The sequence below is a fragment of the Euprymna scolopes genome, chromosome 5 (genome assembly GCF_053919585.1).
Source record: "Euprymna scolopes isolate OS-2025 chromosome 5, ASM5391958v1, whole genome shotgun sequence".
In the NCBI taxonomy this organism is placed as follows: domain Eukaryota; kingdom Metazoa; phylum Mollusca; class Cephalopoda; order Sepiida; family Sepiolidae; genus Euprymna; species Euprymna scolopes.
This window is the reverse complement of record NC_136486.1, coordinates 30,785,755-30,802,188: the sequence shown is the minus strand read 5'-3', so window position 1 is coordinate 30,802,188 and position 16,434 is coordinate 30,785,755. Positions and strand designations below refer to the sequence as shown.

At 39.2% G+C, this 16,434-nt stretch overlaps 1 protein-coding gene across 1 annotated transcript in view; it reads right to left on the bottom strand.

Annotated features, from left to right (window-relative positions):
• Positions 1-675: 675 nt before the first annotated feature.
• LOC145276760 (uncharacterized) overlaps positions 676-16,434 on the bottom strand; it is a 286,556-nt gene continuing 270,797 nt past the window's right edge. The window contains exon 2 of the mRNA XM_080128010.1: positions 676-1,615. Coding sequence (XP_079984136.1) covers positions 1,571-1,615 — 45 coding nt within the window. The 3' untranslated portion in view covers positions 676-1,570. The remainder of the gene's footprint in view (positions 1,616-16,434) is intronic.

Genomic DNA, 16,434 nt, shown 5'->3' with positions numbered 1-16,434 from the left:
CACCAGTACTATTAGTTTGTGGGAGCACATTCTATTAAAGTACTTATACAACAAGCACTAGGATACAACATTATAGCGATGGGACAGGAGTTTGCACTTGAATGACAGTGCAGCACCTTAAGTTAGAAATTCTGTTTTATACCAAAAATATCAACCAATAGACAAGGTTAAAGCATTATAATGTGGCTCAAACGATTGCTTGGATTACTTTACATTCAGCTGAAACATCATGTCTATTCAAATTATGAAAAAAAATGGCTGCTATCTTTAAGACTAGAAATAATATTGAATTTGTATTGGCAACATTAAATTTGTCATGCCAAAATGTATGTACTTTGACATGAAAACTTTAATGGTGGCAATACAAATTCACAACTAGATCAGTAACATGTGTCCAGCAATTCATGTTCTATAAGAAAAAAATATTTATTTTTACACTTGACGCACAGCCATTTTGAAATATTGCCGCCATCTTGAATTTTTAGCTGATTAAAAAGCTTTTCTGAAAAATGTATGTTTTAAGCATGTGTAAGTCTATTTGTGTTCGAGTTAATGTTTGTAACACAAAATGGAGGATTTTTAAAAAAATATTAACATAATCTGTTATACTGTAAGGCTATATGATTTATTATATTGTATAATTTTATATATTGGCAACCATAATAAATAATAGAATTGGGGATGATTAATTGGAATTGGAAATCTAAAAATTAATAACTTTTAAGGATATCAAAATCAGTATCGTAAAATTTTATGCCTCATTTTCTAGGGTTATAATCAGGATTCGGTTCTGGGGTTCAGGAAGAAGTGAGTCACTCTCTCAACAACAGCACGTTTCTGCCCTCTTCTTTTCCAATTGACCACACCTGGCCTCTCGCCACCAATGTCACACCGCACAATCTGAACGTTAGCAATACAAAATTCTTTTCAAGAGAAGATGTTCACGACTCTTTTCTCTCTGCTGCCCCAGGTAATTTTTCCCTGCTTTTATATCCTCCTATCTAGAAAAAAAAAGGAAGAGACAGGAAAAAGAAATAGCTTCTCCCATCATGCTCTGCCTTCCCAAGATGCCCTTCGTGTATACAAATGCGCTGGCCATCCTTTCCTTCTTCTTGTGGAGATTGTCTTTTGTTTCGAAATATACCCACCTCCAAGACTTGTATAAAACAACGAACCATCGGAAACTGTTTTGAAACTAAACAGAGCTTTCAACTCAAGAACTGACAACATGAAACGGTAGCGGTTAGGATTAGCAATAGCATCAGTCCTTGTTTCTTTTCTGTACTTACAGCAAGTATTAGTAGTAGTAGTAGTAATTCTTGTTTTTTTTTCTTCCCCAACAATACAAGAGGTAAACAACATCAAAAATGCATCCAAGCAAAATATCTGTCTATTTTTCTTTAACTATTTTAGATTCCTAACAGTGCTTATATTTTTATAATCATCTTCACTTTGTAATAACTCGGTTCTATGCTTGTTTCTTGCAGTGAACGCATGCTAATCGTTGCTACTTATCCCTCAGTCTCTTCTCAACATCACCATAAAAACAAAAATATATTGTTACTTACAATTAAGGCAACGGATTTATTCTGTCATTCATACATATGGGACTTACCTGAAAAAGATGGAAACGACAAAAAATATATATACTTATTCTTTACTGAAAACACAAAAAGATTAGTGATTTTTCATAGCAATATAAACATATGCACACACTATTATTGATCCTGATATTAACCCAGCTACAAAGTCACCTTTGACTTCATTTACTACGACATTACCTCCAGGCCATTAACAATTGAATCAAGGGAAATTTAATACCTATCAATACCAAATGCAGGCACAATAGTTAACTGTTGAGAGGGTTCAAACAAGCAGAAATTGTGAATGTTGCATTAACATATACACATACTGTTACTGGTTCTGTAGCCGACCAGGGTCACTGGGTGCTACGTGATGGATGAACAGTGGACTATATATATATTATTTAATTGAAATTAATTATTGAGATGAGTATTATTTATTAATTTATTTATTGCGGACTATTATCCTCATGTCTTTTTTTTAGTTGTGAGATGACGACAATTATGGAAGGCAGTAATTGCTGAGGATGAAATTAGGAGATTCAGAGTTTCTATCCCATTGTGGTTACTACCTGATGAAGGCCAGAGGAATAGTTAGCTGAAACGCCATGAAACAACAACTAAAAAAAAAAAGATGAGGATAATCCCATTGCAGTTACTACCTGACGAAGATAATAGTCCGCAATAAATAAATCAACAGTGGGCCAGTTGGACCAGTTAGATCAGTTGGACCAATTGGTGTAGTTGTGGGCGAGTGCCTGGGTAATATTGAAACTTTTCCCTGTCCAATCAAAGATATTGTTGGCCCACTTCTTCTCCCTAACCCGTCTTCTTTTCCCCTGCACTGTTTCTTGCAGGATGGTCTTTTGAGCATATTAAGTGCCCATATCATCTTAGTTTTCTCTTTTTAATTCTGGACAGAAAGTCTTCATAGTGATATACTTGTTAAATAACCTTTCTCAGGACTTCATTGTGGATGACATGGAGAGACAGAACCATCTCTCTCAGGACCAAGATGAAGCTGCTAAACGTGCTAGTCATCTCAATCATGCTTTATGCAGATGAGGAGGCTGAGACACTGAACGCAGAACTACAAAGGAGGATCTAAGCAGTAGAAATGAGATGCCCCAGAAGACTCATTATAGCATCTCATACAAGAACCATGTAACCAACAATATACACAGACCTAACTTTATATATAAAAAAATAAGATTTGAAAAAGGACCAAGAGCTAGAATTGCTGAAATATTCTCAAGTTTCATTTGTCAAGGGAGATAATTTCGTTGACAATAGTTGACACACATGCATGGATGAACGGACTCCCCACTTTCATTCATTTTAAATAATATCATTTTTATGGTTTTGTTTATTCAAAAGCTATCTGCAGGAGCTAGACTATAAGGCGCTTGTTATTAATAAAATAATGCAAGAACAAAAATTCCAGTAAAAATTAATTACTTTTCTACATCGATAAATTACGTTAAAATCAATCGCAGCTGTTATTGCATTAAGAAAATATCATAAAAACTAAATGGAGAATATTTTTCAGGAATTTTATAAATTATTTACACAAATTTTTCTACTTTCGTCTTTGCAAATGGCCTTGAGAGAAGGGAAGAATAAATTAAAACAAAATTCCACTCAAAAATTGAAGCGTATTTCTTTATTTGGAATTACAAGTTATGAATATGGAAATAAGTTTCCACTTCCCTCAAGAGATTTCGATCAGAAGAGAAAGACAAATTTAACTTTTATTTCCCGTCATTCGCGCAACCATATTTAAATATGGTTGTATCATAGTTACACAGTCAAAACTAATCCACACATAGTCTCTCACTCATACACATTCTCATTCTTATGTTAGACATTCTCATTCTTATGTTAGGCATATTTGGGTTTTTTTTTATGGAACTCGCTCGAGACAAAGCATGAAACCACTTGATGTAAGGAACTAAAAAAAAAAACAAGTAAAGCATGCATGGTCCCTCGCGAGTGCACAGTGAACAAGGCATAAAAAAATGACAAAGTTCGGCATTTGCCGCCCTCCCCTCATTTAGCCCCAAAAGTTCCCAGGAGACATCAAATCATTGTGCAAATGAACAATCGGTGCAGTTTTAGGCCTTAACATATGTAAATTTGAGTTCTGCATCATGCAAAAAAAAAAAAATGACTAAGTCCATCATTTGTGCCCCCTCTTGGCCTCAAAAGTCCCCAAGGCCTTAAGATATTTAAATTTGAGTTCAGCACCATGCAAAACTGCTAAATAGGCATAAAAAGAAAATTTTGGACAAATATGGTAAAATAGTCACCAAAATGGGAGACAACTTGAATGCATACTGGACTGGGAGACAACTTGAATGCATACTGGACTGGGAGAAAACTTGAATGCATACTGGACTGGGAGAAAACTTGAATGTATACTGGACTGGGAGAAAACTTGAATGCATACTGGACTGGGAGAAAACTTGAATGCATACTGGACTGGGAGAAAACTTGAATGCATACTGGACTGGGAGAAAACTTGAATGCATACTGGACTGGGAGAAAACTTGAATGCATACTGGACTGGGAGAAAACTTGAATGCATACTGGACTGGGAGAAAACTTGAATGCATACTGGACTGGGAGAAAACTTGAATGCATACTGGACTGGGAGAAAACTTGAATGCATACTGGACTGGGAGAAAACTTGAATGCATACTGGACTGGGAGAAAACTTGAATGCCTACTGGACACTATTCTTTTCCCAACAAATAAACCCTGACCAAATATTCAAAATGACATAGTATTCACGGCCCAAATGATATCTCCTCAGTATGGCTTACCTACACTGGCTTTTATGAGGAATGCCGCACCTTGTCCAAGTGATGTTACCTTAAGTAACACAAAACTGAATACTCTACCAGACTAGGTGAATTCTTCTCCTATAATCCATTAAGACCAAAAAGAAAAATATACTATAACATATTTAAATTATCTATTGGGGGGGGGGGGAGAGGAAAATTATATCCTCAATTTCTCAACTAGTTTTTTTTTTAGATGTAAAGGAGAAATTTCTGGAGTATTCAAATATGTATCTCATATATAGATTAAGTGTTTGCCTCAGGAAGAGGGGCCCTTGATTTCTGAGAATTTTGATTAAATTAAAATGAAGCAAAAAGAGATAATCTGAAGAAAACTAAAAAAAAAATCTTGACATCTTGGGATATTTGGCGAATAGTAATGCGCCGATCTTCCAAAATGGCAACCTCAACTTGACGGACAGATGCCTCATCAATGGCAGAAGGGAGGCGACCAGGTCTTGGAGCTGTTTCCACAGACTTCCGGCCATGTTTGAATTCATGATGCCAGCATTTTACAAGGTCATATGATGGGGCATTATCAGCATAAGTTTCTTTCATTTCATCAAAAGTCTCCTGTGGTGTGCGTCCTTTCAAATACAAAAATCGGATCACTGCTCAACATTCAACAGGCTCCATTTCACACCTGACTCAGTTCAAACACCTGTAAAACATAAACCACAATTAGTTCAGAGCTGTAATTTGCCACATAACTCGTAGAGATATAAATCATTGCATATGTAAAATTTCAGCTAGATCAGACAACTAAGAGTGGGTCAGGGGCATATATATATATATAAATTCACCTGGCATCCTGTTTTTTAAAAGATGGAATCACCCGATCATAGAAGACAACCAAGAATGCAAGCAAGGTCCACATAGTTCTGCTATTCAAACACAGCAGTGTTTGAATATATGGTTAAGTGACAGTTTTAGTCATTTAGAATTGATTTTAAGCTTCACCGCTCACTCATTTTTGACCAAATTTCAAACAATTATTACAGTTTATAGATCACCTTCCATTGTGAAAAAAAAGGTCCAATTTTCGTTCAGTAAAACAAAAGTTATGATGAATTTACTGGTGTTCAAAATTGTAAAAAGCGTAAGGAGGTGAGCGACATTTTTTTATGACTGGTTTCCATAGCAACCACGTCGCTTCAGCGACTACTACTACTACTACTACTACTACTACTACTACTACTACTACCAATTCACCGCTCTCACAAAAAGAGAAGTTACAAGTGAAACTGAAAGAATGAAAGGAAGATAATTGGGGGGATTTTATTTAAAGCAGACGAGTGCCGTACATTGTTATTACATATGTGTATGTTACGTTTATTGGGGCAAAAAAAAAGACTGAAATTAAATAAAGAACGAATGAATTTACTCGAAGCCTGGAAAAATCATGTATTACAATAGAAAAATGCAAGCATGAAAAGTAATATGGTTAACCGTAAACATGGAAAAGTGAAGGACTAGTTGTTAAAACTGGGAAAGAAAATGACAGGATGTTCTAGTAAAAAATATGATAAATTTATAACTTAAAATATTGCAGCATTAAGAATTTTTTCATTTAAGTCAATTTATAACATTATATAATCAATTCTTAATGCTGCAGTATTTTGAGTTATAAATTTATTCTATTTTTTACGAGAATATCTTGTCCTTTTCTTTTCCAGTTTTAACAACTAGTCCTTTACTTTTCCATGTTTAAGCTTAACCATATTACTTTTCATGCTTGCATTTTTCTATTGTAATAATTATATAGATTAATAAGACCCGGAATTTATTGAGTGGTGTGTTATCCACAAGGTTTTTTTTTTTTTTTTAAGTGGTACTCTGGATGGGATGAAAAAAATGACCCAGTCATGAAGGATTTCTTTTGGCCTAATCGAGGATAAAACAGATACTACAGTTTGAATTACGTTTCTGAATTTTGGAGATGAGGATTGGTTATTTGTATTATTTGGATTCTTCTAATTCCTGTGTCATTTTCACAACGTTTCGGTCGATTAAACCCCCGATCTTCTTCAGGTGTATCTTGTCAAACTCGGGAATTTAGACAGAATCTTGAACGAAACCCTTTATTTACTTCACGTCATTCTGTCAGCCAGGATTAGATAGGGTCCTAAGAAATCACTGAACACACATAGAATTTAACACAATATGCTAATGAAAATAGTAGATAATATAAGATAAAATACGCATCAAGTGCGCTTGAAAGCCAAATCACAACGTAATATTAGGAAAATAAACAAATGTTTTACTTGTTTGAAATTTATCACAAATATATTTCAGAGGTATACTCCATCTTCAGTGTTGTTTTATTTCTTTTTTCCTTTTCTTCTTCTTTGCCATCTTGTAAATTTGGAGAAAAAAGTCTGTTTGTAAAGAGCCGCACGTTGTTTCTAGCGGTTGTATTTTGAACTGTGCGTTGGCAATGCGAGAATAACGTTAAATATATAATATACTAGCATGGGTGCCCGGCGTTGCCTGGGTGTTTGGAGGTGTATGCTGAGCAAAAACAACAACAACAAAAAAGAAAACGTCAATTTTTTTTTTTAACTTTGACCCCTATTATAACCCCTTAACATTTATTGTTTTGGGCTCAAATCAAGTTATTAAGTTAGATTCATGTCCAAGGAACCTATATCTGAAATTTCAAGTGTTTAGACCAAAAATTGTCAGAGGAGTTTGGTAGAGTTCTCAAAGGTCAAATCGTTGAACTTTGACCCCTTAACAGCTAAATTTCTGGCCGAAAACCGATCACATAGATTTTCCCATATATCAGTACCCTGTATATCAAATTTCGAATCTGTAGACTAAAAATTGACAGAGTTATTGCGTAGGGCAATGTACACACACACACAGACAGACACGTTCACTTTTATAGATATACTAGCTTGGGTGGCCGGCGTTGCCCAGGTATTTGGAGATGTATGTTGAGAAAAAAAAAGTGGTCAATTTTTTTAACTTTGACTCCTATTATGCCACCTTAAAATCCATGTCCAAGGAACCTATATCTAAAATTTCAAATGTTTAGACCAAAAATTGTCAGAGAAGTTTGGTAGAGTTCTCAAAGGTCAAATCGTTGAACTTTGACCCCTTAACAGCTAAATTTCTGGCCGAAAACCGATCACATAGATTTTTCCAAATCTCAGTACCCGGTATATCAAATTTCGAGTCTGTAGACTGAAAATTGACAGAATTATTGCGTAGGGAAATGTACACAGACAGACACACACACACAGACACGTTCACTTTTATAGATATATAGATATAGATAATATATACAGTAATATGTAAACACAATAACAATAATATATACACACAGTAATATATAGTAATAATTGTTAACAATAAATAGTAATTTGTAAAACTAGAAATAAAATAGATTTAAAGCTCTGCAAATTTATACTAGAATTATTTGCAAGGACCTTTTCGTGCAGTGATTAGAGAAAAATCAATTGTTAAAATGATATTCTCCTGAAGGCTAAAGGTTCAAATCTCAGGGTCCTGGATATGACCTTAAACTTGCGGGCTTTGGGGAGTGTAGAGCCGCCTTTTAATTGCCGTTGCTCACAGGCCCACTCTGACCCGGAGTGGTAGTACCTGTTAGGGTCCCAACTATGGGTTAAATAGAAACCGATTTGAAAAAAAACAAATATATTCTATCAAAAAAATTTTTCTTCAAAATCTTTGGATTCGGCATTAAATAACCTGAAAAGGGTTGATATGCTGTAAAACAAAAACAACCAACCAACCAACAATCAAATCTCAGTGTGGGCGACCAAAAAATACAATTGGGAATTACTTAGGACCTGTATCCAGTCATGGCAGATGGAACAAGAGCATGCTACCCCCATGAAGTAAATAAAGGGTTCTGCTCAGAATTCCGTCCAAATTTTGGAGTTCAAAAGAAACATTTTTGAATTCAACAAAATAAACCTGAAGACGGTCAGAGGTTAACCAATCCTCAGCTCAAAAATTTAGAAACGTCGTTTGACTCGGTTGTCTAGTTGTCTCCATCAATTCGCTATTTTGATATTGCATTGTAATACAGCTTCCTGTTCCAAATAGCACGGTGTAACACCGAAAACATGACAGGACAACAGTAGCCATTTTTATCTGCACAATTGCATAAAATTCCAGTTCTAGCCATCTTTTTGCCAAATTAGGTAGAGTTTATTTTTTGCAAAATTGTAACCTTCAAGAATTTTGCGATAATTTTAGTGATGTGACTAATGAACATGGCGAGAAATTCCATCATGATATTTTAGTGATGGTGAAACATTTTAAAAGGAAATGGAACCGTGGCATGTTAGCAGAATACTGCTGGAATATAAAAAGAGAGGATAAAACTCAACGCAAGAGGAGAAATGTTTAAACTGACAATTCTGTTTTTCATTCATAACCAATAATAATAAGATATGATGTTTGGAGGTGTGTGTGGTGTTAAATAAAAAAGAAACCAGGCGGGTGGGGGTAAAAGTTGGTAGAATCGAACCTGAAAACATTGAAAAATAAACACACAAAAAAACTAACGTAAGGCAAACGAACGATGAAAACAGAAAAACGAACACGTGAAAAATGGCTTAAATAAGCCTGTTTCGATATTAAAATTTAAAAAATCGGTGGGTACCCGGGTTTTTTGGGGTGTGTGGTTGGGGGTGGATAAGCGAAGTAAAAAAGAAAACAGAAAAACGAACGTTACGTGAAAAATGGCTTAAATAACATTGGTTCAATATTTAAATTTAAAAAATCGAAAAAAAAAAAGAAGACATCTCACATCACGATTCGAACTCAAAACATTTAGATAATGAACAAGCGCTTTAACCAACTGACCTAACGCGATGTACATGAAATTTAATCAGTTTTTCAACTATTTAAAGTAAATCAAGTCATGACGTCATCTGACGCATGCGTAGAAACGGTCGTCGTCACGAGAGGGCCGTTTTTGTTGACCCCCCCCTGTCGAAAATTGTCGATTTCGGGGTGAAAAAATGAACGTTTTTGGCCAATTTTTCGATACATTTCTAACAAACGATGGAGCTTCAATATGATATAGAGTTTGTGAATTTTTGTCGTGTCTGTCGAAAGTTATTCGCAGACACACAAACATACACACATACATTTTCGCTTTTATATATATAGATGAAAACGATGCCTAATCTAGAGAAATAAAGGTCAGATTTAGTATCAGGATATTTTCTTATAGCGAAAGAGGTCTTCTATGGCATGTACATTTTTCTAACCTGAAATTTATTGCCCAGTGTTATTCACTTAGTAAATTTAGTTATCTCCCTTGCATTTTTTAAATCTGAAATTTGTTGCATAATGTACTCAGTGTGAGGCAGTGAGACATCGTCTTTTTCTTACACTGAAACCGATCTTATGTTGTACTTATTTTTAACCTGAAATTTGTTGCACAGTGTAATCAATTCGTTAAACATACATACATTTTCCAGACCACTAAAAGTATGCATGCCACCAGCATTCGTCCTAGGTGGGTTGAACTGGTTTCTTTTAAGGAGGAAGTGGCAAGGGAATTTTAAATTCACAAGTTGTATGCATATCCCGATCAAGGAAGATGACGATATTAGTTTGTTTTTTTATTTTTCATTTTTTTTGCAATTAACCAAATATATGGAATACTGTTTCGACATTGAGGAAGGAGCTGTTCAGAGCACCTTTTCCTGCCTTGACAGGGTACAAAACTGATGTCCTTTTCTCCTCTCGGCCTCTTTCTCATAGTATAGATGTTGTGAAACTCTCTATCGTTATTTTCATGGCTGGTACTCGACTGAGCTTCACTCTATGGTAAATCATTCACAACAAACACTCAACTAATTACAACATTGGACTTAATATATGTAGAGTCAATTAGCCCAGCTAATCCCCCTCCGTAGGAGCGCCCGCATCAAACGACCGCGGCCGCAATGCCGCATGTGTGATCTTGAGACTAGGGGGGGGTGTAGAGTCGAAGAAAATGAAGGGAGGAAGCGGCCACGTGTCTGCGCGTCATGCCTTACCTTGGAACGCTCCTACGGTGTGCGTACGTGCATGGCCGAAACATGAAAGAAATTCCAAAATGGCGCCGTCCTCATCTTGTAGATTGTGCGATCATCACTGGGCCCCACGTGACCGTTCTTTGGCTGCTGATTGGCCGAGGACGAACGCCGGAAGGATAAAGGGAATGTGTTTGGAACATGGGGGCGTCTTTTTCTAGGATCGATGTCAGTGTGATCGTATCGGTGAACTGCTGCAGCTTTAAGAGTACTTTAGTGTGTCTGTGATTTTTTTGGGACTTGCTCGTCTGCTGACTTTATAGGACTTTCTTTTCTGCTGATTCTACAGGACCTGCCCTTCTGCAGAACTTGGAACAAAACTTCAAGCCTTTTCTTTCTTTTCACACGTAGTCGCCTAAAAAGGTAGAATCCGACTTACTTGTGAAACGGCTTTAATATAATACTTAATATTATCATTTTTTTTTCTTAATGGAGAGTAGACAATGCATTGTGGATGCGTTATCGGCAGCTCCTGTTACTCTTGCTTCTCCTAATTTGTCCCTCAGTCCTCATTTTTAATGAGTTATTTTTCTGACAAAGGGAGAAGAAAAAGCTGGATTCTAGGTAGGCAGTATTTTGCATGAACAGTCGCCAGAGATGTCAGAAATTTTCAGTTTCTATGTCTATCTTGTAGCCATGTCCTTTGAGTCCTTAATTAATCAAGCTCTAGTCCAACACCTCACAGCTGCTAAACTTCTGTCAGACCACCAACATGGATTTAGGCAAGCCCGTTCTACTGCAGATATTTTAACTGTAATCTCTGAACGTTTATACCAAGCACTGATTAAAGCAGGGGAGGGGAGGGCAATAGCCCTTGATATATCTAAGGCTTTTGATAGGGTATGGCACGATGGTCTTCTGATGAAAATAAAATCCTATGGTATTGCTGGACGAATGCTTAGCATAATTAGATCCTTCTTAAATGAGAGAAGAATCCAGGTTGTTCTCGATGGGTGTATGTCCAAAATATTTGATATAAATGTGTGTGTGCCTCAGGGATCTATTCTTGGACCTTTGTTATTTCTGATATTCATAAATGACTTACCTGATAAAATTGTCTCGGAGATGGGTATATTTGCCAATGGCACCACGCTCTATAGCAGGCATGTGGGGAAAACTAATGAGCACATATCTAAGGTAATGGCAGAAATCCTAGAGAAAGGCCTACAGTCTGTAGTGGAATGGGGTCAAAAATGGATGGTAACGTTCAATGCTGTCAAGACAAAACTTGTTTCTTTTAATAATTACATAAACCTTACCAACCATAAATAGCTATGGCTAGAGATACTTTACCTGAGAGCACTTCGTTCAAGCTCCTGGGGTTAACGTTCACAGGAAACATGAGTTGGACTAGACACATCGAGATTATTGCTAAGGCTGCTGCAAAGAAAGTGGACTCTCTCTATCGTGCTAGAAAGTTACTTATACCTGAAAGTATCCTGTACCTCTACAAAGCCACCATTCGCCCGTGTATGGAGTACCACTGTCACATTTGGGCTGGTGCATCTGCTACTAGTCTCTCGCTCCTGGACAGAGTCCAAAAGAGAGTCACTAACCTAATAGGTCCCGAACTGTCATCTAAACTTCAGCCCCTGTCCCACCGACGAAATGTTGCATCCCTCTGTCTGTTTTAGAAGTATTTTAATGGTGGATGCTCTGACAAATTACAAGCCTTTTTACCCCCTTGACGAAAATACCCCTGACAAACCAGACAAGCAGCGAAGTCTCACCCCTAAACAGTTGAGATCCCTAGATTTAAGAAAACCTTTTACTCTAATAGCTTCTTCCCCAGAACTGCAGGACTTTAGAATTCTCTTCCGGTTTCTTGCTTCCTCAACTGTACTGACATGCAGAAGTTCAAGTGTTATGTGAAAAGACATCTTGCTGCTAAACTCCCTACATAATACCCCTGCACCTTAGGTCTCTGATAGTAGCCCCCCTACATCAAAGTGGCAACATGCTTTGTTTGGGGTGAAAATATAATTAAAAAAGCAAATGTCACTAATTAGGGTGCTGGAGGTAAACATTTTATATCTGCTGTATTGCCATTTGGTGAATGGATTCTGGACCAATTCCACAAATCCCAAATCTCCATCATGAAATTTTCCAGAAAAAAATATACATTTAAACCCAGATCTACAATTCCCAACATAGACATTCACTACCATGTCTCCTTCTCCAACATCAAGGATCTACCTTCCAACCTTCCAGCGGTTGAAACCCAATTACAGGAAACCTATTATTCCTAAGCGAAACTGGCATTGGACTGACTATTTCGCTAGATGAGTTTGTAATTAAAGGATACTCTAACTTAACATCCAAATCTGATCCCCTCAAGATCGCCATGGGCATGGAATATGTGCCTACATTAAAGATGGCTTTGCATGTGGTAGAGATATCTCCAGAGAACCTAAATTACTCTATATGTGCTTCCGAATTGCACTTGCTCACACCACTGTGTTTATAATTGCTCTCTATCGTCCCTACAACAGTGGAGTTACCATCTTTAAGAGCATATCTGAGAAAACTGACCACATCCTGTCTGCTCATCCTTTAGCTAGCATTCACATCTGTGGAGACTTCAATGTTCACAATGTGGGATGGTTAACCCACTCAAACAAGACAGATGAGGTTCTGTCACGATTTCTCCATTGCTTATGACTCCTCTCAAATTGTTCACGAATCCACCCGTGTGCCTGACACTGACAGTTAGTATGCAAGTCTTGTAGTACTTACCAACAAAACAAACGCCCACGTGTTTGTGCCTTGTATAGGCATGCGCGACAACAAAACTTGGGTTTTTATAAGCGGAAGTCTCGAGGTTGTCAGGAATCTACAGGCGCATGCGCAAGAGAAGGGATTGAGATAGTGGTATAAAAGGCAGGTCGAGTGAGAAGGTTGTTGTTGTTGTTGTTGTCATTGGACGTTACAGTGACGCGTGCGTTAGCAGGTGATTAAGAAGCTGTTTTTTTGTGTGTCAAGTCGCGCACTTCGGTGAAGATTATATAAGTCGTGCACCTCGGTGAAGGTGAAGGTCATAAGCTATTTCGACTATTTCGTTTTGTCTCTTTTCCTGGACAACTATGGCTGGGGCAAAGTTTGATTTAAAACTGATACCCGAATTCGACGAATCCACTTCTGTTGTCGACTGGGTCGAAAGGGTTGAGCTGACCTGCAACCTCTGTAAAGTAAAGGGGGTGCATACCGTGATTCCCCTGAGATTGGCTGGAGGCGCCCTAAGTGTATATCAGCAACTTAGTGCAGTGGAGAAGGCTGATGTTACCTGTATAAAAAATGCTTTATACAAGGCATTTGCCATGGATCCCTGCACAGCCTACGAAACATTTGCCTCTAGAAAGCTCATGCCAGGAGAAACCGTTGACGTCTTCGCGGAGCTGAAGAAACTTGCAGTTCTATTTAGCAATGGAGTGTCAGAGCAAACACTGGCATATGCATTTGTGGCCGGCCTTCCCACCCATGTTAAGCAACTGTTGAGGGCTTCCACTAGTGTATCTGTAACGCCCATGGAACATTTGTTAGAACGCGCTTGAGCCATTATCAGAGATGAGGAGGACCTGAGGGAACCGGTTGTAACGATGGCGCAGGCAGCCAAGATTAATGCTGAAAAGAGTCCCAGTTTGAGACCCACGACCAATGGGAGATGTTTCTGCTGCGGCCAGCGAGGCCATTTGGCAAGAAATTGTACTAACAAGGGGCGCCCGCGCTGTTTCCAATGTGGCAGTTATGGACATTTATCCCAAAATTGTGCGGGAAATGCATTAGGGGGCAGGACGTCAGCGCCGCCCTGTTCCCCGGACAAGATTTAATTGAGGCGCAACCGACAATAAATGTGTACGTGGACCAAGTGCCTTGTTCAGCTCTTCTCGACTCAGGGTGCTCACACACCATCATGAGTGGCAAGTTGTGTCAAAACTGGACAAAGCAGAACATAAAAGTAACCACAATAGGTGGCAATATGCAAGCTTGCTGTGGAGCCGGAACTGTCAAAGTCCACACAGACTCTGGTGTGGCCGCAGACATTAATGTGCTGGTGATGCGAGGGGATTTGCTGGGATTCGATGTACTGTTGGGATATGATGCTATTAAGGCACTGGGGGGGAGTGGTTATCGGAAGAGATGGGACTGTGCGATTTTTGGAAACCCCAGTGTGTGCTGCAGTTCACATTGATCGGCCTGATTTTAAGGTGGACTACGACCCTCACCAAAAAGCATGGACTGCATCGTGGAAGTGGACAGAAGGAAGGGCGCCAACCGAACTCAAGAATAGCATTGCAGAGTACTTGATACCCGACAAGGCCCGTAATGAATACGAGAAGGATCTTGAGGCATGGATCCAGGATGGATGGCTGATCCCCTACCCCAACAAGCTGGGACCACCCAAGGGTCTGATTCCCTTAATGGCGGTAGTCCAGCATAACAAATCAAAAGTTCGTCCGGTGCTGGACTATCGTGAACTCAATAGATACATTGAGACGTACACTGCCGATGCTGACATATGCGCCAGCAAGCTGAGAGAATGGCGCCAGAAGGGCTCCAATGTGTCTATAGTAGACTTGCGGAAGGCTTATTTGCAGGTGCGAGTGGATGAGACATTGTGGCCGTTCCAGACAGTGTGGTTCCGGGGTCAGAGATACTGCCTTACTCGACTTGGCTTTGGGCTGAATGTGGCACCGCAAATCATGAAGACCATCGTAAATGCAGTGTTGTCCCAGGAAAAAACCACTGAGGACGCAACATCGGCCTATATTGACGATGTGTACGTCAATGAAGACGTACAATCTGCGTCGCACGTCAGAGAAAAGTTAGCTCAATTCGGGTTGGAGTGCAAGGATCCCGAACGTCTGAGGGATGGAGCATGGGTATTAGGATTGGATGTTTGCGGGAAAGACGGTACCTTACGATGGAGGCGTGGCAGTGAGATTCCAAACATCCCTGATGTTATTACGCGGCGGACTATTTTTTCCTTGTGTGGGAAACTTATTGGTCACTTTCCAGCGTGTGGCTGGCTCCGAGCAGCTGTGGGTGTCATCAAACGCAGGGAAAGTTTAGTAACTACAGGTTGGGATGATATATCTGATGATGCTCTTCTAACTCTGATGACGACAGAAACCCTAGAGAGAGTTAACAAGGAGGACCCTGCCCGTGGAGAATGGTGCGTCGATGTGGACACTGTGAATGTGTGGGTTGACGCTAGTTCTTTGGCATTGGGAGTGTTATTGGAGCAACGTGGAAATGTAATTGAAGACGCGTGCTGGCTGTGACCTGTGAATGATGCTCAACGCATCAACCTGGTGGAACTGGATGCTGTTGTGAAGGGTTTAAATCTGGCACTGCAATGGCAGTCAAAGAAGTTACACTTGTACATGGATTCTCTCTGCGTCTACCACTGGGTGTCCAACACTCTTTCGGGACGAACGAGAGTCCGCACTAAGGCAGCCAGTGAGATGTTAATCCGGCAGAGGCTAAACACCCTGAAGAGTCTGGTATCAGAGTATGACTTGTCGGTGAGTGTAACGCTCGTGGTATCACACTGTAATCGTGCAGACCAACTAACCCGTGTGCCTCACAAATGGTATGAAGCTGTGAAGACAGGCATGGAGTTCGCTGCTCGATCTTGCACAGTTGGTGCGATTAGCTCATGCCAAATACAAAGAATTCATGTGCAGAGTGGACATCCAGGTATCAAAAGAACTTTGTATTTTGCGAGGCGTGTGGACCCGGCAGTGACAAGGGCGGATGTCAGGCAGATCATCAAGCACTGTGGGGCATGCCAGTCTATCGATCCTGCACCTGAGCAATGGCAGAAGGGGCGATTGGAAGTTGAGCATGTGTGGCAACGATTAGCGATGGATATTACCCATTACAGTGGTAAGCCCTTTCTAACCCTTATTGACTGTGGACCCACTCGTTTTGCGGTGTGGC